The 24,115-nt window shown below is 42.1% G+C and overlaps 2 protein-coding genes across 3 annotated transcripts; both read left to right on the top strand.

The window, feature by feature from the left end:
- Positions 1-130: 130 nt before the first annotated feature.
- Positions 131-22,692, top strand: ganabb (glucosidase II alpha subunit b). Its single transcript, XM_055177969.2, has 24 exons — positions 131-278; positions 1,099-1,200; positions 3,155-3,263; positions 3,647-3,774; positions 3,908-4,087; positions 4,452-4,524; positions 4,796-4,877; positions 5,547-5,643; positions 11,813-11,993; positions 12,173-12,326; positions 12,438-12,673; positions 12,983-13,109; positions 13,238-13,317; positions 13,837-13,977; positions 16,862-16,958; positions 17,066-17,167; positions 17,995-18,238; positions 18,383-18,447; positions 18,533-18,609; positions 18,734-18,808; positions 21,041-21,154; positions 21,249-21,361; positions 21,446-21,546; positions 22,253-22,692. Exons 1-24 carry the CDS (start codon positions 256-258, stop codon positions 22,357-22,359), a joined length of 2,808 nt encoding a protein of 935 aa, XP_055033944.2. The 5' UTR covers positions 131-255; the 3' UTR covers positions 22,360-22,692.
- LOC141350060 (uncharacterized) lies at positions 5,775-9,020 on the top strand. Of its 2 annotated transcripts, none has more exons than XR_012357999.1 (2): positions 5,775-8,783; positions 8,880-9,020. XR_012357999.1 is itself a non-coding variant. In XM_073854388.1 (2 exons), the coding sequence occupies exon 2, from the start codon at positions 6,978-6,980 to the stop codon at positions 8,523-8,525; it is 1,548 nt and encodes a 515-aa protein (XP_073710489.1). In that variant the 5' UTR covers positions 5,775-6,083; positions 6,796-6,977; the 3' UTR covers positions 8,526-9,008. The 2 variants fall into 2 exon arrangements, 1 of the variants encoding a protein (XP_073710489.1); XM_073854388.1 differs by having other exon boundaries at positions 5,775-6,083; positions 6,796-9,008.
- Positions 22,693-24,115: the final 1,423 nt, after the last annotated feature.

Genomic DNA, 24,115 nt, shown 5'->3' with positions numbered 1-24,115 from the left:
CTTGTTGATTGTACATGGCCGTAGCACCTAAAATACAGAATACAATAAAAACATATTTGCATCGTATAATGCCTCTATGTGTAATACATAATGCCCTTTCATCACACAAACATGGGCAAACAAGTATACATGTAAGATTTGGATTCGTTGCTATGGAAAGGGGGGTCCATAGGGACTCGTTGTTACCCAATGGTAATTCAGCAAACACACTAACTAACCAACCTCCGGGAGGCAGGGCTTAACGCTGCGTCCAAGATGGCGGTTATCTCCATTGAAAGGTAAAACAAAGAATTTTAGCTGTCATTTCAGGCCTTTATCTTATCTTTTTTTAGTTTTATGTGCCATAATTTTAGTCAAAATATTGACCGGTTCGTGTAATAGCTGGGTTGTAAATATCTGCAGGTGGTGAATGAAAAGGAGATGCATACGTGTCTGGCATGATGACGAGTCATGCTAAAACTAGGACTATTGTGTCTTTATATAACCTAATTGAGCATGTAGTTAAGTCCAAAATAATATATATATTGTATAAACGTCATTTGCATTTCATTATGCGTTGATAATCTGTTTGTAGATTTAAACGATCTATTCACATGGTATATCTAAAGATATCCTAAATGTAATATTTATGATCAAATCTAGAGTTTGCAGTGTTACTCTTAATTTCTAGCAAGTAGGAGTTTTTAACGGTCGATAATTTGAACATCTTAACGAGTGACCGCATTAAGGAAAAGTACTTTGTCTTTAGGGATTAGCGATTAACAAATATCGTAAATAACGTTTAGGGTTAGCGCATGAATTTCAAGTGATGTGATTTTTATGCATATTACAAACATACTAATAAAATAGTCTTAAGTGAAACAACATCTTGGCTTAATTTCCTTAATTTCTCTTTTATGAAAGAGTGATGAGTCCAGATTGTGTCGTGTGCGGGCTATATGAGGAAGTACATGTAGCTCTGACAATGGCATTGTTTCACCTCTTTCTTGAGTCTTTTTTCAAACGCCTCCATGCTCATTCATTACTCTTTAATGATCCATAGTAGTAATTTAAATGAGGTATGTCATTTCAACTTTCCCCTCTTGTTTTTTTTTTCAGGATGGGGCTGCTGTCTGTGGTCTGCGTGTCTCTGCTTTTTAGCAGCGCCTTTGCTGTGGACCGGGGAAACTTTAAAACCTGTGATCAGAGTGCCTTCTGCAAGTATGTTAGATATATGGTCAATTTGTACATTGTCATTTATCACAGATAATAACTATTAACGTTATTATTCAGACACGAATACCAAGGGATAGACAAGTATGATTTTACCAAACAACTAAACCAATATTTGTTACTTGAGCACTTTTTTTTAAACATTTGTTATTCAAGTATAACAGGTTTGATCATGTTTAATTGAGCAACACAGGCCATCATTATATGACAAACTGTATTTTGTACTGATTTAATTTTAAAGGAGAACACCACCCGTTTTTCAATATTTTACTATGTTCTTACTTCAACTTAGACGAATAAATACATACCTATCTTTATTCAATGCGTGCACTTAATCTTTGTACAGCGTGTCGTGAATGTGTAAGCATTTAGCCTAGCCCCATTCATTCCTTAGGATCCAAACAGGTATGAATTTAGAAGCCACCAAACACGTCCATGTTTTCTCTATTTAAAGACTGTTACATGAGTAGTTACACAAGTAAGTATGGTGGCACAAAATAAAACGTGGTGATTTTTAAGCAGATAGAAATGAGAACAAATTGTATGGTGGAAGAACACTTAATTTGCAGCACTTTGACCTCGGCGCGCAGTAACACCATCACTCCTGACTACTTCCCCTCTCGCTCAAACTTCCGTAAATATTATGGCGGCACAGGTGGAAGTGCTGCAAACTAAGTGCTATTCCGCCATACATTTTTTTTATACGCTTAAAAAATTGCCACGTTTTGTTTTGTGCCACCATACTCACTAGTGTAACTACTCTTGTAACAGTCTTTAAGTAGAGAAAACATGGAAGTGTTTGATGGCTTCTAAATTCATCACTGTTTGGATCCTAAGGAATGAATGGGGCTAGGCTAAATGCTAACACATTCAGGATGCGCTGTACAAAGATTAAGTGCACGCATTAAATAGCCTGACGTTGCCATACTCAATTCTAGTCAGAATTTGAGTCTGATACCGCTCCATTGAGCTATAATTATGAGGCGTGTCTCAAACGAAAAATGCCTCTGCACTCAATTGGATAGACCTACGACCAATCAGAGCAACCGAGTGTGTAACGTATGTTGAAATTACGTCTTTGCAGCCTGACCGAACTGCTAGTTATTTCGCTATGACACTAACAATAACATTGTGATTATACTGAGTTAGCGAATGTACATCAACACCTATTATGTTTACAACATTTCGTTTATATCACAACATGAAGTATTTACTAAGTCATAGAGTAAGACTATCTCTTACCATTTGTACGTTAGGTGAACTTCATCCACGACGATACCCATTACGTTTGCTTGAAAATATTGGAGCCTAGCATGTCCCTCCACCTTATTCAGAAACCACGATTCCGGGCTTCCGAAAAGAAGCTGGCAACGACCGCTAATTATATCCATCTCGTCGTGCACGCTGAGTTGCATCGCCGTGATAACGTTAGCCTTTTCAGTTGCGACCAACTTTTGCCGAATAGGACATCAACAAATGCCCTGCTCGCGTTTCTCTGTTCCTCTTTTAAAATCAATGCTCTGTCGATATATTTTAGAACAGACTCAATGTCAGAATCCACACATCTGAACTCTACAGCGGCAGCCATTCAACACACGCGCTCTTTGGTGACGTGGTTCATTACGTTACTGTTGATTATCTGTCCATCATCGTATAAAGCCCGCCCTGACAATTGGATTGGTTCGACCAGCATTTGTCCTAAAATAGTAGCTCCTCAACGGAGAAACCCATCTTCCCGTTTACAAAATCTTGTGGGGGTGGCTAAGATGGGCTGGCACCCAGGCTACGCATTAAATAAAGATAGGTATGTATTAATTCGTCTAAGTTGAGGTAAGAACGTAGTAAAATATTAAAAAACGGTGGTGTTTTCCTTTAATCAGTCTAGAAAATACTTGTCGCTTCTGCAAGGGCTTCAGAAAATAAAAGATTTGTATGTCTCTAGACGTCAGCGGTCGCTCAAACCAGGCCAGTCTCCATACCGGGCCCTTTTGGACACTTTGGAGCTCAGTGACTCCAGAATGACTCTTCAGCTCATCAATGAAAACAACAAGGTCTGTTTCATGATCTTTGAAAACAGAAAGTTGTTAATTCGGTTTGTTATCAAGAATGAAACCTATAATGATAATATAAGGATATAACTTCAATAATCAATATATTGTAACTGTTTTAGCATTTACTACTGGATGGTGGTACACTCTTAATTTTAGAAAAATTGGTAAAATGTTTATTATAATTAACATTATTATAGTTAATAATTACAGTTATTGTTATCTCCTTTAATGGCATCAATTCATGGAGCCTCTGACCAAATTCTCCCACCACCAGGTGCAAAAAGTAGGCATTATTATTGTCGCAGTACCCAGGACCATGTTTCTTGTCCTCTCCTGACAACAGCCTGGATTTGGCTCAATCTGCTGTCTTGGTATTTTTATAGGTGCATTTGCTGTTGGAGCTCTACAGACTGCAGGGCAACATGACACGGGTGAAAATAAATGAGCTGAAACCTCTGAAGCCTCGCTATGAGGTGCCAGACGTGCTCATAGCAGAGCCTCCTACTGAGCCGTGAGTGTCTGAGAGCACACGATACAACTAAACAATCAAACACATGCAAGATTTATTCTGCTTTTCTGGGTTACCTCTTTCTCATCTCACCGTCCTTTTATTTGTCTCTTTGTGTCTCTCTCCTCCTTGCCAGTCTCTCACTGTTGTCTAAGGATGACAACGGTGTCGTGCTGTCTCTGGGAGCAGATAGCCAGAGGTTGATAGTCAGTGCAAGGCCCTTCAGGCTGGACATTATGGAGGGGCCAGAAGTGCTGTTGTCACTTAACTCTCGTGGCCTGCTGGCATTCGAACACCTGCGGCTGCGCAAGGACACGTGAGCATTTAACTTTATTGTCTGTGCTGGACCAAAGCGTATTTTACTTTGACCACCTGAAATCATCAGTGAATCTGCTTTGTGAATTTGTGCATTGAAGTGACTCCTAACTGGTGGCCATTAGGCAAAATGCATGAAATACAATGAATAAAATGGCAAAATAAACTGGCTTATTAACCAAAGAGGATGAAAACTTTTCCACATATGCTTAGTTTTGTGGTCCTTACACTGGATAGACAATAAAAATTATGCCCTCAGAAGATAAATAAATGCTAACCACTTAACCATAAAAGTCTGTTTAACCAGTGTTATTTTTTTCTATTTATTTTTTTCTATTTTTTTATATATGGGTGTGTTATCAAAGGCAAACACAACCTGATGGTGCAGAAGTAAAAGACAACGTGGATGAAGCTCAACAGCAAGAGGATGGAGACAAGGTCAGTATGTTTATGTACAATTGTGGGTGTGGTCAGGCTATTGTCTCAAATGTCGTCATGCCACGTCTTCAATTAGGTTTTGACTCATCCGGTTACTGTGCCCAATCTGGTTTAACAACTGTATGAAGAAGTTTTGTAACAGTTACATCTGTGTGAAACTACTAACTGTAAGTGTGACATTAGTCACCACAAGTGAACCAAATGTCTGGGAACTGAAACTGGATAGAACTAAAATTATTTTATAATTTTTTGCCTCATCTTTTTTCAACAGGTGGAGGAGGGAGAGAGTGATAAAGAGGAGGACGGTCTGTGGGAGGAAACATTTAAATCTCATACAGATACTAAACCAAATGGTATGTTTATATGCAAATTAAAGGCCACTTAAAAATCCTGCTCAGGCATGGTTTGCATAGTGCGCCCTTATGTCAGTCATGCAAGACTAAAGATCTATCTACTTGATAAGGCAAATATTTATAAAATTGTGTGCTAAAATTACAATTAAACAGCATATTTCCAACCAGCAAGTATGCCTGACATGAACTGTACCATACATTTTGTTTCTCAAGCTCAAATTGCACTAAAAAAACACCTTTATTCGAAGTCTTTTTAGCTATTGCACATGCTCGAAGTTGTCAATTGCATTAAAGGATTAGTCCGTTTTCTTAAAAAAATCCAGATAGTTTGCTCGCCACTGTGTCGTTCAGAATGTTGATGTCTTTCTTTGTTCAGTCGAGAAGAAATTATGTTTTTTGAGGAAAACATTCCAGGATTTTTCTCATTTGAATGGACTTTAATGGACCCCAACACTTAACGGTTTTAATGCAGTTTAAAATTGCAGTTTCAAAGGACTATAAACAATTTCAAACAAGGCATAAGGGTCTTATCTAGCGAAACGATTGTCATTTTTGTCAAGAAAAATATGCACATTTAAACCACAACTTATCTTCCTCCGGTCGTGTGACCTCACGTAACGTCATCACGTGAAGAGGGTAACAGGTTTTTTTCCTAATTTTTTTTCCTAGGCCCCACATCCATAAGTTTAGACTTCTCCTTGCCTGGTGTAGAACATGTGTATGGAATTCCCGAACATGCTGACACCCTAAAACTAAAAACTACAGAGTAAGTAGACATATTATTAAGACATAAACATATTTACAATTGTTTAGCAAAACTACAGTATACGTTTTATGTCATTATGTGCTCCACTCCCCCCCCCTTCTGTGATATAAATGAACATTAACACACTGTTCTATTTCATCCCTACTGACCGCCAGAGGCGGTGCTTAAGCACTGAATGATCCATCTCGCGCATGCGCAGGTCGAGTGTTTATACCAACAAAGTCACCCGTGACCCCTGATGCCTACGGAGAGTCTATAACTTCCGGTGACATCAGAGGATCTGTTCCTTTTCATCTTCTCGCTTCGCAGGTTGTTTTTTCCGCGCTAGCAAAAGACTACAGGATATTGTGTTTCATTCGTTGCTGGTGGCCTTGTGACATTTTATTGTCGGAGCAGCGAGTTGCTCGCCCTCCAAAGGCCGCAACGAAATCTACCGACAGGTGAGTTACAAACTTTTTATATAACTGCTCGTTTGGTGCATTTGTTGGTGACGGCTGTGTTTTCGCTCCCTCTCCCGACATTTGTAATCTAACGTTAACAGTTACCTTTATATTATTGATTCATCTGCGATTTATTGTTGTAACACGGACGAGTTTTTTGGTTGATTGTTCAACTGCGCTCGTGTAGTTACTTTGTGCCAACTCGGTTGTGCCGGTTTATTTTGTTAAACGTCTTTTTGCGCTTAACTGCGCTTTTTGTATTTAGTACCAACTCGGTTGTGTCGGTTTTTGTTAAACGTTCGGCGCTTAACTGCGCTTGTGTATTCGTGCCAACTCGGTTGTGCCAGCTTTTTGTTAATCGTTCGGCGCTTAACTGCGCTTTGTGTATTTTGCAACAACTCGGTTGTGCCAGTTTTTTGTTAATCGTTTCGGCGCTTAACGGCGCTTTGTGTATTCGTGCCAACTCGGTTGTGCCGGTTTTTGTTAATAGCGCTTACCCTTAACTGGCTTCACAACGTTTGCGGTGACGGTTGTGCTTTCGCTCCCGGCACCGGTACTGCGTTTAGTGTCTTATTTTTTTCGTTACCCTAAGCTGGTGAAGGCAGTGCTTTCGCTCCCGTTACCAGCATATTTGTACCTCAGTGACTAGATTGGTGGCAGTGTTCCCGCTGAAGCTAATCTTTTTTCTTTTTTGCTACATTTGTTGGTGAAGGTTGTGCTTTCGCTCCCTCTCCCGGCATCTGTACTGCATTCTGTGTCTATTTTTTCGTTGGGATAGTTTACCCTTAGCTGGTGAAGGTAGTGTTTTCGCTCCCGCTCCCAGCATAGGTGTGCCCCTGTGACTAATTGGTGGCAGCGTTTCCGCCGAGGCTACCTTTTTTCTCAGTTGCCAGCATGGTTGGCAACCACTCCTGCTCGGCCTGTATGGCTCCTCTGCAGCTTGAGGATGGCCATGATTTATGTCCCTCATGTCTTGGCTTCGAACATTTAAAGGAGGGTCTTTCTGACGACCCCTGCATGAACTGCGGTATCATGCCTCGGGCAGTGAGGGCAGCTAGACTGGCTGAGGTGGAGCAACTGTTGGGCTCTACTTTGTCGATTGGACATTTGACCCCAGCCCAGCGACTGGTTCCAGATCAGTCTGGGCAGTCTAAACGTCGGGCTGCTGAGGCTGCAGGCCCCACTCCTGCAAAAAAGGCTAAGGGACCCCGGCTTGCCTCTAAAGTGGACCAACTAACAGCGGAGCTCAATACTATGAAGTCCCTCTTCCTGGCTTTCCAGTCCGGTACTGGAGCAGAGCCGCCAGATGATTTTGTCCCCTCTGCAGCCTCCTTGGAGTCGGAGGACGATGTGCTTTCCATGGCAGCGTCAGCTGGCCAGTTTAATGAATATGAGCCAGAGGTACTTCCACAGATGGAAGCCTCCCAACCTTCTGGGGCCTGCTCCCGTTCTTCAACCCATAGCTCTACTGGTGGTGTTGAGGACTGCTCTATGGGAGCCATCATTCGTATGGCTCTTGCTCGTCTCCAGTTGGACGTCCCGCAAACTCAGCCGGCTCCGGCCAGTGCTTTTTTCAGGCGTGTCCCAGCCTCCGTCAGCTTTACTGCGCCCCCATCGGAGGAGTATTTGAGGGAGTTGCAGGCATGTTGGAGGGATTCTAGGGCCCTCTCTCATGCAACGTCCGATGGCCGGACCCTGGCAGCCATGCAGGACGCCCAGAAGTTCGGATTGGACCGCATGCCAGCAGTTGAGCCGACAATAGCGGCTCTTATCATCTCACCTGATGAGGCTTTGAGGCCGGATGCTAGGTGCCCTCGTCCCCAGTGCCGGGTTACAGATGACCTGCTCTGTAAGGCCTATGATGCAGCGGCCCGCATGGGACGCATCGGTAACTCCATGTCCCACCTGATGCTCGCTTTGTCAACTTCCCTGCAGGAGACTGAGTTGGATGCCTCCGTCCACAATTTTAGCGATGCTTCACTACAGGCATTCGCATTGATGTCTAGGGAATTGGGGCGGTTGATGTCTACTCTTGTGCAGGCTCGCCGCCAGGTATGGTTGGCACAATCTCCTCTCACTGAGGCCTGTAGGAGAACCCTCCGCAGTGTTCCGGTGGAACCAGGGGAGCTGTTTGGTTCCGCAGCTCTGGAAGCGCTTGAGCGCACGGTCCAAGCCGGACGGACTCGACAGCAGCTGTCCGGGCTTCAAAGAAGCGTTCCGCCTCCTAGCAGGCCTAGAGGTCCTCCAGCTGCCCCACAGCGCAGCTCTCGTCCACAGGCTCACCCTAGGGGCTACCTAAGGTCTCTGCGCCCACGTCCACAGCCTGCTCAGCAGCAGGCACCGACCTTTCGGGTGCCTGACCGGCTGCCCTCAGGACAACCGCAGTCCTTTCCAACCCGTCGTGCCTCTGGAACCTTTAGAGGCCGGGGACCCCGGCGCTGAAGCCCGGGGGTCGGCCGTCGGCTGTTTTTCCCAGCAGCAGCTCAGCTATTGGGCTGCTTCCATCAGGGACCCATGGGTGCTCTCAACCTTAACCCACGGGTACAAACTTCAGTTCCGACGCCGGCCCCCAGCCCATGGCCGGGTCAAGATGACCATCATAAGCGACCCGGCAAAAGCCCAAGCCCTCACCCAGGAGTTGTCCGCCCTCCTGGACAAGGGCGCCATCGAGCCAGTAGATCCCCTATTGCACCCCGGGGGGTTCTACTCAACTTACTTTCTGGTAGCAAAGAAAGATGGCGGACTCCGTCCTATCCTCGACCTAAGGGGTCTCAACAGGTTCCTGAAGGTTCTGAGGTTCCACATGCTGACCACTGCAGAGGTTCTACGTACAATTGCCAAAGGAGAGTGGTTTACGTCAGTAGACCTGAAGGATGCCTACTTCCACATCCCTATAGCTCCACACCATCGGCAGTTTCTGCGGTTTGCCTTTCAAGGGCGTCATTTCCAGTTTCGAGTGCTCCCATTCGGTCTCTCCCTTTCCCCTCGGGTGTTCACCAGGTGTGTGAGGGCAGCCCTCTCGCACTTGCAGTCGCGGGGCATGAAGATTCTCCCATATCTGGACGACTGGCTCATCTGTGCGCCATCCCAGTTTCAGGTGGCACTGGACACGTCGTGTCTTCTCTCTCATGTGGCCCGCCTGGGCCTCCGGGTGAATTTTACAAAGAGTTGCCTGGTTCCATCGCAGGGCACGCTTTTTCTCGGGATGACTCTCGATGCAATCACCATGAAGGCTCGCCCATCACCACAGCGGGTGGACGACATCCTCCGCCGCCTCCTCCTGTTTCGGGGGGGCAGGCAGTGATGCTATGTGGACAGCTGCCGCTACCGTGATTCCTCTAGGACTGCTGTCGCTGCGTCCCCTCCAGAGGTGGTTGCACGGCTTTCACCTAGATGTCAAGTGGCACCGGCACAGGAAACTCAAGGTGTCACGTCGTTGCCTTCTTGCTCTGGCCCCATGGAGAGTAAGGTCATTTCTCCTGCAGGGCATGCCCTTGGGTTCCATCGCATCTCGTCGGGAAATCCTCACAACAGATGCTTCCCTCTCGGGATGGGGTGCTGTGTGGCAGAATCGAACAGCTCAGGGGCTGTGGTCTGTGCAGGAGCGCTCACAGCACATCAATGTCCTGGAACTGCGGGCTGTGCACAAGGCATTGCAGGTTTTCCTTCCCTTCCTGGGAGGCCGGCATGTGCTTGTGCGATCAGACAATGTCTCGACTGTGTCTCACATAAACCACCAAGGAGGCACCAAGTCTGCACCACTGCTGCAGGCATCCCAGGATCTCCTGCTGTGGGCAGGGCCACACCTGGCCAGCCTGAGGGCGATGTATTTGCCTGGGGAGCAGAATCAGGCGGCAGACTTACTCTCCCGTTGCAAGCCTCCGCCGGGGGAGTGGCGGCTTCATCCGGATGTGGTCCTCAGCATCTGGGACATCTTCGGCAGGGCAGGGGTGGATCTCTTTGCCTCAGAGGAATCGACCCATTGCCCCCTTTGGTTCTCCTGGACGGAGAAGAGCAGCCCTCTGGGCCAGGATGCTCTTGCACACGATTGGCCAGAGGTTCTCCTCTATGCTTTTCCACCAATCCCTCTGATTCTTCCAACACTGCAGAGAGTCCTCCAACACGGTCACAGGCTACTGTTGGTAGCCCCCTTCTGGCCGGGAAGAACATGGTTTCCACTGTTGTACAGTCTCTGCAACGGTTCACCGTGGCGCCTCCCAGACAGGAGGGATCTCCTGTCTCAGTTACGGGGCCAAATCTGGCATCCCGATCCTCACCGCCTGCAGCTGTGGGTCTGGTCGCTGCAGGGCCCGACCCGCTGCTGACTGAGTGTTCAGATGGCGTCTGCAATACCATATTGAATGCAAGGGCGCCTTCTACCCGGGCGCAGTATGAGAACAGGTGGCGGCTGTTTACTACATGGTGCTCAGACAGGAATGTGGACCCTGTGCGCTGTTCAGTTCCAAAGATTCTAGAGTTTCTCCAGTCACTCTTGGATAGCGGCCGGTCCCCGGCTACCTTGAGGGTATATGTGGCAGCCATTTCCTCTCGACATGCTCGGGTGGACAACGACACGGTGGGGTGTCACAGATTGGTGTCCCTTTTTCTGAAGGGTGCATGGCGGTTACGCCCCCCACGAGCACAACGCGCTCCAGCCTGGGATCTACACCTGGTGCTCGATTCCCTATGTTCACCTCCCTTTGAACCCCTGGCTCAGGCAGAGCTGAAGTGGGTCTCTATTAAGACTGCCTTTCTCCTTGCTATCACGTCAGCGAAACGTGTTGGGGAACTTCATGCGCTCTCTGTGAGTGACTCATGTTTGAGGTGGAACTCCGATGGCTCGGGGGTTACCCTGTGGCCGAATTCAGCTTTTCTTCCGAAGGTTTTGTCATCAACCAACCTTAACCAGCCTATCCACCTGGCACAATTTACTCCCCCAGAAGGGGAGGACAGATTACAGCTGCTGTGTCCCGTACGGGCTCTCAGAGCCTACGTTGTCGCGACTGCAAGTATAAGGCAGTCAGACCAGCTCTTCCTCTGCTATGGTGGTCCTAGGAGGGGCTGTGCTCTCTCCAAACAGCGGTTGTCTCATTGGGTGGTGGATGTAATCACCCAGGCATATAAACGAGGTGGTCACCCCCTGCCATCCGGGGTGAGGTGCCACTCTACCAGGGCAGTCTCAACTTCATGGGCGGCCCTGCGCGGCGTGCCCCTGGAGCGCATCTGTGAGGCGGCATCATGGGCATCCCCGAGTACCTTCTCCAGGTTCTACCGGGTGAATGTCGCCACCCCCCATCCACTGGAGGTGGTCCTGTTGCCAGACTCTGCGCTGTCCTCTCAATAAGGTACGTGCTAAATTCCTCGTGACTTTTCTGGTATGTGTCATCCAGTGCTTAAGCACCGCCTCTGGCGGTCAGTAGGGATGAAATAGAACGAGAGTTACGTATGTAACTACGGTTCTATGAATCCCGGATGACCGCCAGAGCGTTCTGTCACTCAGAATTCCCGTGTACTCGCGAGAAGATTCTGTAGGAACAGATCCTCTGATGTCACCGGAAGTTATAGACTCTCCGTAGGCATCAGGGGTCACGGGTGACTTTGTTGGTATAAACACTCGACCTGCGCATGCGCGAGATGGATCATTCAGTGCTTAAGCACCGCCTCTGGCGGTCATCCGGGATTCATAGAACCGTAGTTACATACGTAACTCTCGTTTTCTTTCTTTCTAGTGGAGGGGACCCATATAGGCTGTATAACCTAGATGTGTTTCAGTATGAGCTCTATAACCCTATGGCTTTATATGGATCAGTGCCTGTCATGCTGGCCCATAATACACAGAGAACTTTGGGCATTTTCTGGCTTAATGCAGCTGAGACCTGGGTAGACATTAGCTCCAATACAGCCGGAAAGGTAAGTCATTAGGGTCTTTAATATGTCTCATATAAGTACTTTATGTTAATTATATATGTAGTTATGTTACATTATGTATAAAGTTTTTTGTTGTAGAAGTTCATCACAGAATTAAAAATTCAGTATTAATCCAGCCTCTTTTGCTCCAAACTTATGCTCATTTTCTCTTTTTCTTACAGACGGTTTTTGGTAAGATGCTAGACTTTGTCCAAGGCTCCAGCGAGACGCCACAGACTGACCTTCGCTGGATCTCTGAGAGTGGCATTATCGACGTCTTCATCATGCTTGGACCAAAACCTGCAGATGTCTTCACACAATATGCCTCTCTCACAGGTGACTGTACAAAAACATTCATTAAAACATTTTCAGGTCTATATTTTTGTATAACAACAGTCTTATGGTTCATAAAAAATGACAAGGAATATTTTGTTTTTCACACTGTAGGCACCCAGTCGTTCCCTCCCCTCGCCAGTCTGGCCTATCACCAATGCCGCTGGAATTATAATGACCAGGAGGATGTGCAGTCAGTGGACCAGGGTTTTGACAAACATGACATCCCTTACGACTTCATATGGCTTGACATTGAGCATACCGATGGCAAGCGTTACTTTACCTGGGACCCCCACAAGTTCTCTGAGCCTAAAGACATGCTGCAGGGTCTCTTGTCCAAAAAACGGAAGGTTAATCACTTTTGTTTGTAAAATATTTGGTTTTAGATTTGTGACACAGGCTAAAGTCTCAATCTAATTTTGAGATTAGGAGTATCAAAGTTTGATATCTTTGAAATGACCTTACTCACTCAATATTAAAGATATCAAGGTTATATTTTTACAGAATGTTGTTTGCATTATGTAGGATGATTTTTATGTAGAAAATGATAAATCACAAAAGATTGCCTTTAGCTGGACATATTTATCCATATATGTATCATTCATTCATTAAAACAGATTTTTCTGTTCAAACAAAACATACCAACATTTTGTTTATAGATGGTGACTATAGTAGATCCTCACATCAAAGTCGATAGTGGCTACAAGATCCACAATGAGATTACTTCTAAAGACTTTTATACTAAAAGCAAAGATGGTAGGAATTACGAAGGCTGGTGCTGGCCAGGTGAGAAATGGGATTTTAAATGTTAAAATTTGATTTATAATACAGCAGTGTTTGTGATAATTAGCTTAATGTTACGTAAGTTTACTGTATACATGCGTTTTTCATGACTTGTTTTGTCCATCCCACAGGAAACTCTGGTTACCCAGATTTCACAAATCCGGAGATGCGAGCCTGGTGGGCCAGCATGTTTTCCTATGATCAGTATGAGGTAGGAGCTCTGTTCCCATCATTTTTAAAGAGCACTGAAATTATAGTCAATCTTAAATACTCTTGACTAGTAGGAATGTTACATTTAATTACTAGTAGGAATCTTACATTTAATTATTTTCCTTAAATTATAAAAAAACCTTAATAATGTCAGTGTAGTGGTTTAGTCTAGATCTGTTTAAGCAAATCTAGCAGACGCTAGACATCTAGAAGTCCTTTCATCTCACCTTGACAGGATGTGGTGATCGTTATTTCCCTTCTACACGTTCCAGAAGTGAAAACATTTGAAAAAAAAAACAGTTTGCAAAATAATTACGAAGCATCTTACCGCAGCAAAAGCACAAACAGATGTTTCGGGTACAGGAGGAGTCAAGAAGCGGTTATGCCACAAACTATATCAGACTCCTCATCAATGTCAATGAAACACAGATCCAGTAATGCTATGGTGCACATGTATATTGTCTGTACATTAAACTGCAGAACACTAATCTGTAATCTATGTTTATATGTTTTGTTTTAGGGCTCAATGGAGAACCTCTATACTTGGAATGACATGAATGAGCCTTCGGTGTTCAATGGCCCAGAGGTCACCATGCACAAAGATGCTCTCCATGGATCTTGGGAACACCGAGACATACACAATTTGTATGGATTATATGTGGTGAGCAATGCTTCCTGATATCCAGGAAGATATCAATGAAGATATCCAATGTTTACTGTTAAAGGAATATTCCATTTTCTTAAAGATACAATTTGTAAAATGCGCCGAAAGATGGCGCCAGATCAAACAAAAACAATGATGTTGTTTACTGACGCTCTGAAGCAGCGTGGAATTATGGGATTTGTAGTCTTTAACTTTAGCCATATCAGACGAGAACGAGAAATCACGTTGATGGATAAGGTAATCAAGTCTTATAAATGTTGCGTTTGATGACATCGTTTATTTCATTATGTAAGTTTATATGTGATGTTCAAAACGAAATTGTTAGTCATATTGATATTACAGTATTAGTCCAAATTCGATGGTAAACACAGCTCAGAATTAAGTTTTCAACTTACAATCTACAATGATTTTTCACATAATGTATTGACAGTACAAATCTTATTGTGAAGTGTCTTAAAATGACCATTTATATTGCTGTACAATACCTTTTGATGTGCATATCGTCCGCGGGAAGACGCGCTGATTACACTAATGTTGTGATCAATATAATAGCATACGTTTTTTGAAGGGTTACGAATCAAAACAACTCACCCATCGCGTAAAACACAAGCAGGATCAGAATCTAAATGTTGTCGTGAAGCTCTCTCTATCCAGATAATGCAACACCAAATTGATCCTCCCTCGTTTTGTTCCAAACTCTTCTTGGGTCGTTTGGTTGGCCCGTACGCTTACAGGAGCTGACACAACCAGCAGCAGACGGTACAGAGATATCCATAAGTCCATAAGCAAGCGCATAGTTCCGCATTTGTCCACGACACTGGCTGCGTCCGAAACCTCAAGACTGTGAGGACTGTGAGGACTTGTGGCCTTGCTCCCTCATGAGGACATGACTTCGGCCTCGGAGGCCTGAAGGCCGCTCAGAGAAAGGCTTTCCGACGCACTTCAAAGGCAGCGTGTTTGAAATATGAACAGAGAGCGCCTTTGTGATAACTAATCACATATTTGAAAACTACAATACTAATTTCTCGCTAGAAATGAAATTAAAATGCTTAAAAAGTGAAAATATACGTTTATTTTCACTAAATTTGTGCTCCAGCCGCTTCCTTTGCCGCCATTTTATTTTTTCGAGCTCGACCAGTTTTCTCATGTGGGTTATGTCAGTAAAGGTGGTGACAAAGGGTCACATGGATATTAACGTCATTGACAGGAGACTGCACTGCCCCGTGTCAATGTTTTGAATGGAAATTTTCTCACGATTTACAAGTAGTTGAAAACATTACAGATATTGATAGTAATCAGCTGGACAAAATATATAACACTGGCCTAGTGGTTTTTGGAGATTTTACTGCAAATATCTTACACATTGCACCTTTAAAAGAAAAATCCAGATAATTTATTCACCACCATGTCATCCAAAATATTGATGTCTTTCTTTTTTCAGTCAAGAAGAAGTTATGTTTTTTGAGGAAAAAATTGCAGGATTTTTCTCATTTTAATGGACTTTAATAGAGCCCAACATTTAATACTTAACTCAACACTTAACAGTTTTTTTCAACGGAGTTTCAAATGACTATAAACAATCCCAAACGAGGCATAAGGGTCTTATCTAGCGAAACGATTGTCATTTGTGACAATAAAAATAACAAATATACACTTTTAAAGCACAACTTCTCGTCCAGATCCGGTCGTGACGCGTCAGCGTGACCCCACGCAATACGTCATGACGTCAAGAGGTCACAGAGGATGAACGCGAAACTCCGCCCCAGTGTTTACAAGTGTTGAGGATGAGGACCGTTCCTACGTTGTTGTATGTCAACTGATACTAATTAATGTCTTTGTTTCAGTTTATTGTTTACAATGGTCCGCAAATGTGCGTTTTATATATGTAACACGTGACCTCCCTACGTCACTACGCATTTACGTTAGGTCGCGCTCGACCGGATGTAGACGAGAAGTTGTGCTTTAAAAGTGTATATTTGTTATTTTTATTGTCAAAAATGACAATCGTTTTGCTAGATAAGACCCTTATGCCTCGTTTGGGATTGTTTATAGTCCTTTGAAACTCCGTTGAAAAAAACTTTTACGTGTTGAGTTAAGTGTTAATTGTTGGTGTCTATTAAAGTCCATTAAAATGAGAAAAATCCTGCAATGTTTTCCTCAAAAAACATAATTTCTTCTCGACTGAACAAAGAAAGACATCAACATTTTGGATGACATGGTGGTGAGTAAATTATCTGGATTTTTCTTTTGGGAAAATGGAATATTCCTTTAATAGTTAAAAGGGGCAATGGCATAAAAATCTGACTTTTTCCATGTTTAAGTTCTATGATTGGGTCCCCAGTGCTTCTATCAACCTAGAAAATGTGAAAAAGATCAACCCAGTAACTTAGCTTTGGTAAACCATTCTCTGCAAGCACATGAAAAAATAGGTAGTTGAAATTTGGCTCTCCTTATGATGTCATAAGGAGCTCTTATTATAATAATACTGCCCCTTAATCTGCACTATCCAATCACAGCACTGCCATTTTGTGCAGAGAAAAAGAGAGAGAGAAAATAATTTACAGCACAATTGAGTTTCATTTGCAATAAACCGCTCATTTACATTTAAAAGGACACACCCAAAACGGCACATTTTTGCACACACCTAAAAGTGGTAATTTTAACATGCTATAATAAATTATTTATATGGTATTTTGAGCTAAAACTTCACATATGTGCTCTGGGGACACCAAAGATTTATTTGACATCTTAAAAAAGTCTTGTGCCATGGTCTCTTTGAATAATAGTGGAGTATCAAAAACATGTAAATCTTCTAATGAAAGTTTAACATTTTCTATTACACTTGTTAGTTGTTTCCTCTAATTTCTTTGCATCTTTGCAGCAAATGGCGACTGCCGAGGGTCAGACTCAGCGATCTGGTGGAGTTGAGAGGCCATTTGTGCTGACTAGAGCTTTCTTCGCTGGCTCTCAGAGATATGGTAAATGAAAAGCTTATGACATAAGCTTACTTCTTAATTATAGTACATAGGCATTGAATTGCAAGACACACATGGTCTCATTGTGTGAGTTTGTGTGTTTTGTTTAGGAGCTGTCTGGACTGGTGATAATGCAGCTGAGTGGGACCATCTCAAGATTTCCATTCCTATGTGTCTTAGTCTTGGACTTGTTGGCATCTCTTTTAGTGGAGGTCGGTTGTTTTAGTTATTCGTTTTAAAACGTGTGTGTTTGCCATTTTTGTTATGTTTCTAATAGTATATTTTAAAGGGACACTCCACTTTTTTTTTGAAAATATGCTCATTTTCAGCTCCTCTAGAGTTAAACATCTCATTTTTACCGTTTTGGAGTCCATTCAGCCAATCTCCGGGTCTGGCGGTACCACTTTTAGCATAGCTTAGCATAATCCATTGAATCTGTCTGGCCCATTAGCATCGCGCTCAAAATAACCAAAGAGTTTCGATATTTTTCCTATTTAAAACTTGACTCTTCTGTAGTTACATTGTGTATATAGACCGACGGAAAATTAAAAGTTGCGATTTTTACTACGCCTGCTGCAGCCATAATACAGCAGCAAAGTCCTTGATTATTACGCCAGAATGAGAATATAGTTCTAGCCTTATCTGCCTAGAAAACCGCAACTTTTAATTTTCCGTCTTTCTTAGTACACAATGCAACTACAGAAGAGTCAAGTTTTAAATGGGAAAAATATTAAAACTCTTTGGCTATTTTTTATCACGATGCTAATGGTCTAATCAGATTCAATGGATTATGCTAAGCTATGCTAAAAGTGGTACCGCCAGACCCGCAGATCAGCTGAATGGATTCCAAAACGGTAAAAATCAAATGTTTAACTCTAGGCGAGCTGGAAAATTAGCATATTAAAAAAAGTGGAGTATCCCTTTAACATGCATAGACAATGTTATAATTTCCCCCAAATTTGTAAACACTGCATCTGTGGCAGAGACTGTGAACATTGCTGTTTGTTTCATTAATCGTGGTGTTTATGTCTTATTACAGCTGACGTTGGTGGCTTTTTTAAGAATCCTAGCACTGAACTACTGGTTCGCTGGTACCAGACAGGTGCGTATCAGCCGTTCTTCCGCGCTCATGCCCATCTAGACACGCCACGAAGGGAACCTTGGCTCTTTGGCCCAGAAAACTTGGCTCTTATACGGGAGGCAGTCCGCCAACGGTATGCCCTGCTGCCATACTGGTACCAGCTCTTCTACCATGCGCACAAAACTGGAATGCCAGTTATGAGGTGGGTGAGGTCCACTTGAACAGTGAGAATATAGCTTATCAGAAGAAATTTGTGATTTTTGTCACCCTTTTATGTAATTGTGACAATTTAGTACTTATTTGTTTCATTCCACATTAATGTTATCTCTTTCCTGTCTGGTCTTAGACCTCTGTGGGTTGATTATCCCAAGGACACGGCTACATTCACAATAGATGATGAGTTCCTTCTTGGTAAAAGATAAGAGCTTATACAAGGTTTTATTTGAATTTAGATGCCATTCCTTGCAATGGAATTTAAAACTTGTTTTTTTTTAAGGGAGAGATTTGTTGGTTCACCCAGTCACAGAGGAGGGGGCTCGTGGAGTCACAGCCTACCTGCCTGGAGCTGGAGAAGTAAGATTTGAATGTATATTTGAAACGCCTCCCTCCCATAACCTGTGATACCGTTGAATGTTATCATGCATTGAACAGGCCTTTATATAATAACATATACAATTACTTTTGTTTTCATTTTTAGGTTTGGTATGACGTGCACACTTTCCAGAAGCACAACGGCGCACAAAATCTCTACATACCAGTTACCCTTGGTTCTGTAAGTACCTAATCAGATTCAATCTATGAATTCATATGAAGTGAATCGTACAAACACACATGATTATTTTAAAAACAATAATGAAACACCACATCTAACCCAGGGTTTCCGCGGGGTTGTAAAAGGTAGTAAAAGGTAGTAAATTAAATTATGCCAAATTAAGGCCAGTAAAAAGTAGTAAAAAGTAGTAAACGTCATCTGACGAGGTAGTAAATTTTCGATTGCCTTTTGTAATGTTATGATGCCTGGAAATTAGTTCAAATCACCCGCATATCTGGGCAAATAATCAAAGATCTTTCGTCTCTGGGATGTGATCAAAGCCTGGAGTGGAGCCAAATCACGTTCCTCTCTCCGCAGTAAGCGTTCTGTAATCACTACGGACCGGATCCACTCCGGGTTTTCTGACTGTATCACGTTAAGCTGAGGTAAAAGTTTATTTCAGCTAGCATGGTCAAACTTATAATGCAGGAAGGCTCCGATGTTTTGAAGATCGATAAAGGTGTAAAAGGCTTAGCGAAATGATGAAGATTGGCAAGCCTTTCAGTTCGTGGGCTAAGAAAACCAAACAGGTAATTGCGTGTCTTTGCACAGTATGACTAACGTAAGGGGTCCTGTATTTTGGGGGTAAATGATTTCTCACGTTACTGATCATCCGCGGCACGCTTTTTAATGCTATGCTGATATAGCCAGTGGCTGGTACAACGGGTTTGTTTAACTCGTGGGTAAACTTCATGTGGCGCCACAACAACCAAAAGGCAGATGACATCCAAATCCCTTGAGAGCGATTGACGAGGAATCATAAGAGGAGACTGCTTCCGAAATGCTCTCGCGCGACTTTGATGTCATCCACCTGTCGGTTCTTGCAGTTGCATTTGTGGTCACAAAAACGTAACATTTGTACATATATTTAAGCACAGCAGTTTAAAAACAAGTGATTTTAAGCCATTCAAACACAAACAACAGTGCGTCCGCTGTTTCTGTGTCAGAGGAGCACGCTAGCTGCGCATTCGTTTCTCATTGAGCTTGTGTTGTACGTATTTTTGCCGCTTTATTGGCCTTAAATAACACACATGCCTCAAAAATCCTGTCTTTGCAAATATCCTCATATAAACACGACCATTTAGGTCTTAAGAGAAAGTAAACAGCAGAAACATTGCGCACAAACTAGCACATCAGCGCTGCCTCTATTGTAACATAATAATTTGTTGATAAAGGTACAGTCATTCAATTTACAACTGTCACTATGGTTACAGACATCCTTTGCGAATTCTACACGAGTTTGACTCGAGTTACTCGTTCAGGGTTTATATTCATACACATAATCTTACTGTATTAGAGCTGTGACTGTAAGCTGTTGTGTGAACAGAACAGACCCTGGATTATTTGTTTATGTGTACTGAATAATATGATATGAAAAAGTTGTATTTGTTCACATTAGTAAATGCATTATATAACATAAACAAACAATGAAAAATATAGAGTATATAATCATTAATTAATTCTTGTTTATGTCATTACAGTAATTGACGGTGGTTCATGGTGCATTCACTAATGTTAACAGTTTCAACTTTGATTAAAAAATTATTAGTAAATGCTAAAATAAATACATTTACAATTAATAAATAATTAATAAAAGATTCATTAAAGGTGGTGATATTCATGTTTTCTTTTTATACAGTATAGTGAGTTATTTAGCTGTTTCGCCTTAATCTGAAATGCCCTGCAAACTACAGCTAGCTATATGCCACATGAGACTTCAATATGGAATTTATGGCAAAAAAATCTCCCCTTAAAATGCTATTGGTCTCGCCTACATAAAGTGTTAGGTAAAGGAATATGACTTGGCCTGAAAAATATTTCAGTCAAAAGAATTTTTTTCACTTTAATTCTTTTTTGTATGTTATATATGTCAAAATCTGTGTAAATAATAGAAAGGTCGCTGATTAACACTTGCAATTCAGTGTCGTGATGGTTTTAAAAAATATTCTGAAGGTAGTAAAAAAGGTAGTAAAAAGTAGTAAATTTAACTCAAGGATTTCTGTATAAACCCTGTAACCCCAATGTCAAAGGAGCAAAGCAAATCGTACAGAAACATGCAAATGTGGTCATACAAATTAATGCAAATTAGCCACCTTGTAAAATGTACAAATTGCAATGAGATTTAGTTGGTTAGTGAATGCTTTAACTAATGTTAGTGGCTAATCTAAGTGGAAATTTTTGTGTGTCATTTAGATTCCAGTGTTCCAGCGTGGTGGGTCTATCATCCCTAGGAAGAACAGGGTTCGAAGATCATCTGCATGCATGGAAAATGACCCGTACACCTTGTATGTGGCACTTAGTCCTCAGGTAAAGAGACAGTTCAGTGTCGTATCTACTCAAGTGAGGTGCTTACTGTAATGCAATGTGTCAGACAAACTAACTAGCCTATTTTTTATTTTAGAAATATGCTGAAGGAGAGCTCTACATTGATGATGGCCATACTTTTAACTACAATGAGAAGAAAGAATTGATTCACCGGAGACTCACTTTTGCGAACAAGGCTCTCACATCTAGGTGACTTTCCCCCCGTGTCCATACACTGTTTTGAAAACATAAATAAAATGTATCATAGTTTTGACTACATTTTTTTTATCTCAGCAACCTGTGCCCAGACTGTAACTTCTCAACTCTTTCATGGATTGAGAAAGTTCTCATTTTGGGGTCCAGCAAGCCAAGCAAGGTTCTTCTTAAAATGAATGGCAAGATGATTATTATGATTATTATTACTTATTATTATTATTATTCGACCAGCATTTAACAGGGTTCCCACAGGTCCTTGAAAGTTTGTAATGTAGGATAATATCATAAAAATTCTAGACTTTTTGAGCACACGTGCTAACTGTCCGCTTTAAATGCTTATATCTTCTGTATGCGAATGTCATACAAAAAATATTTTTTGCATAGTTGTGTTTGAAAAATGAAAACGTCTCGGGTTACGTATGTAACTGTTGTTCCCTGAGAAGGGAACGAGATGCTGCGTCTGCCTTGCCATACTTCCTGCATCCCTGTAATGCCGTCTTTGGCAACTGTCTTTGTCGTTAAGCCTCACCATTGGTTGAATTAGATATACACTTTCAGACGCACTTACCCTTGGAGATGCCCAAAAGTGTCACCGTAGTGACGCAGCACGAGTTCCCTCGAAAGGGAACTGTAACAATGTATCTTAAAAGGTAACACAATGTAACCTTGCTCTCACTTGAAATGTGTCCCCACATTTATTCCTTGAATTTGAGAGTATTTGACCTGAAAAATTCCTTAAAAAGGTCCTTGAATTTTAAGTTAACTAAGGCGTGGGAACCCTGATTTTATTAGAAAATAGTCTCTAATATAATCTTTGAAATCTTCATGCTAAACATAGTAAAGGATGCTGTGCTCCTACTGATCTTCTCCTTTTGTTTCACCAAGGCAAAGAAACCCCCGTGGAGTTTGAGTTTGACACCTCTATGTCGGTGTTAACCCTTCGTAAACCTGGCATGAATGCTGGGGCCGACTGGACCATTCTGCTGCAGTAGCTTGGAGGATCTTCACCACAGCTGGGGACCAGATGAGATCGAAAAACACCCAAAAGAAGAAAGGAGAATTGTATCATTCATAAACACTCAAACAAATTGAGCACACACACAGAAACATGACAATTCAGAAGCAAACAAGTGGTGTTTTGTTAAAAAAAAAACTGGCAGGGTCAGACAGTAATTTTTTCCATTTTAAATGTCGTATAATCACCAGACAAATGCTTTGTTTATCATTTTATCTAGTAAAAGTAGAGTTAAAATTAACTGAACCATCATACAAGGTGTAAATTTGAGATTAGATGAGATTTAAAGGCGGAGTCCACGATGTTTGAAAAACGCGTTGGAAAAGGAGACGGGCCGACTACCAAAACACACTTATAGCCAATCAAATCAAATCAAATGCCGGGTTGCGTATGTGTGGGGCGGGTCTATAAACAGAAGGTCTAGATTCTATTGGGGTAGGGGCGTGTTTGTTTGGGTGATTTCAAATATCAACATTGGCTTTCAAACATCGCGGACTCCGCCTTTAAATGCTCACAGTGCACACTGATAATCATTATTCGAGAAAATCGGTCTTGAACAGACGCTTCATTTTCAACCACAAGATGAGGCACCAGTTTCACAAATCTGTATGCACTTATGCATTTTAATAGATTGAAATGGATCTCACTGGAGAGTGTTTAGGAACTGTAGATTCTCGTGGATTAGCAAATGTGAAGGATATCTTTTGGGTTAGGATTTTTTTCAGGGTAATACACCACTGGATTTGTGGAATAGTTTTTCCATGTTTAATTTTTTTAGATTTTTTTTTGTTTCTTAGTGCACTTATTTTGGGTTTGGGGGGAAACAGTGTAGTGTTTTGTTTTGAGCCAGCCAAGCAGAATGTTACGGTCAAGCACTTATAATTATTTCAAACTAATATGCTGTGATGGCAATGATAATGTGTGAAGTTAATCATTGTTATCCACTGTAAAATTTTGAACATCTTGTCCAAATGATTGAAGGTAATATGTTTTCAAGTTTTTCCATCTCTGAGGGCAGTGTACATTCCCGCTCAACCATTTCATGTGACTTGTGTTACTGATTTTTCCATTTATAGTTTAATTTTTTAAGTGAGACCCTGGAAGCTCTGAACATTAGAGACTAAATACAAGGTCTATTGGAGTTTTGATAAATGGGTGTTAAAATGAGATGGCAATAAAGATTAACTGTACATTCCTGATTGCTTTCGTTTCCTTTTCGCTACTTATATCTTCCTGTTTGTATGGTTTCCTAGATTTTTTTTCCATTAATTTCTTAAGACAATAACAATAAAACGATTTAGGATTACTATTTGATGAGATGGTGAAATTTGAGAGAGAATTTGTTTTATTAAAATGCAATATTGAAACAGCGCCGCCTGTGGTGGTATCTTTAAAAACCAGCAGTTCTGCATTATGAAATAATTAAATCTCCACTTTAAACACTTCGGTTTTCCGGACAGGGCTTAACCTAGTCTTAGACTAAAGTGCATGTTTAACCTGCCTTAATTTATAAACACCTACTATCTTAACATATCAGTGCCATTGTTTTGTCCCAAGACGCACACCCGTTTTTCTTTTTTTTTTGTAAGTTATGTTACTGGGTAAAACTCCAATATAGTATTATAACTAATGCTGCGTTCCAGGCAGGCTTTTAAACCCGCGAGTTACGACTTCAAAACAACGACTCACGACCCTATGCGTTCCAGGCAGCCTGTAACTCGTGTTTTTACAAC

The sequence above is a fragment of the Misgurnus anguillicaudatus genome, chromosome 16 (genome assembly GCF_027580225.2).
Source record: "Misgurnus anguillicaudatus chromosome 16, ASM2758022v2, whole genome shotgun sequence".
NCBI lineage: Eukaryota > Metazoa > Chordata > Actinopteri > Cypriniformes > Cobitidae > Misgurnus > Misgurnus anguillicaudatus.
This window is presented reverse-complemented; position numbering and strand designations above follow the sequence as displayed.

Coding starts and splice junctions, on each gene's coding strand:
- ganabb (XM_055177969.2), top strand. CDS start 256: ATGGCGGTTATCTCCATTGAAAG. Junction 21,362..21,445: donor AACAAGGCTCTCACATCTAG/GTGACTTTCCCC, acceptor TTTTTATCTCAG/CAACCTGTGCCCAGACTGTA. Junction 21,547..22,252: donor GGTTCTTCTTAAAATGAATG/GCAAGATGATTA, acceptor TGTTTCACCAAG/GCAAAGAAACCCCCGTGGAG.
- LOC141350060 (XM_073854388.1), top strand. CDS start 6,978: ATGGTTGGCAACCACTCCTGCTCGGCCTGTATGGCTCCTCTGCAGCTT.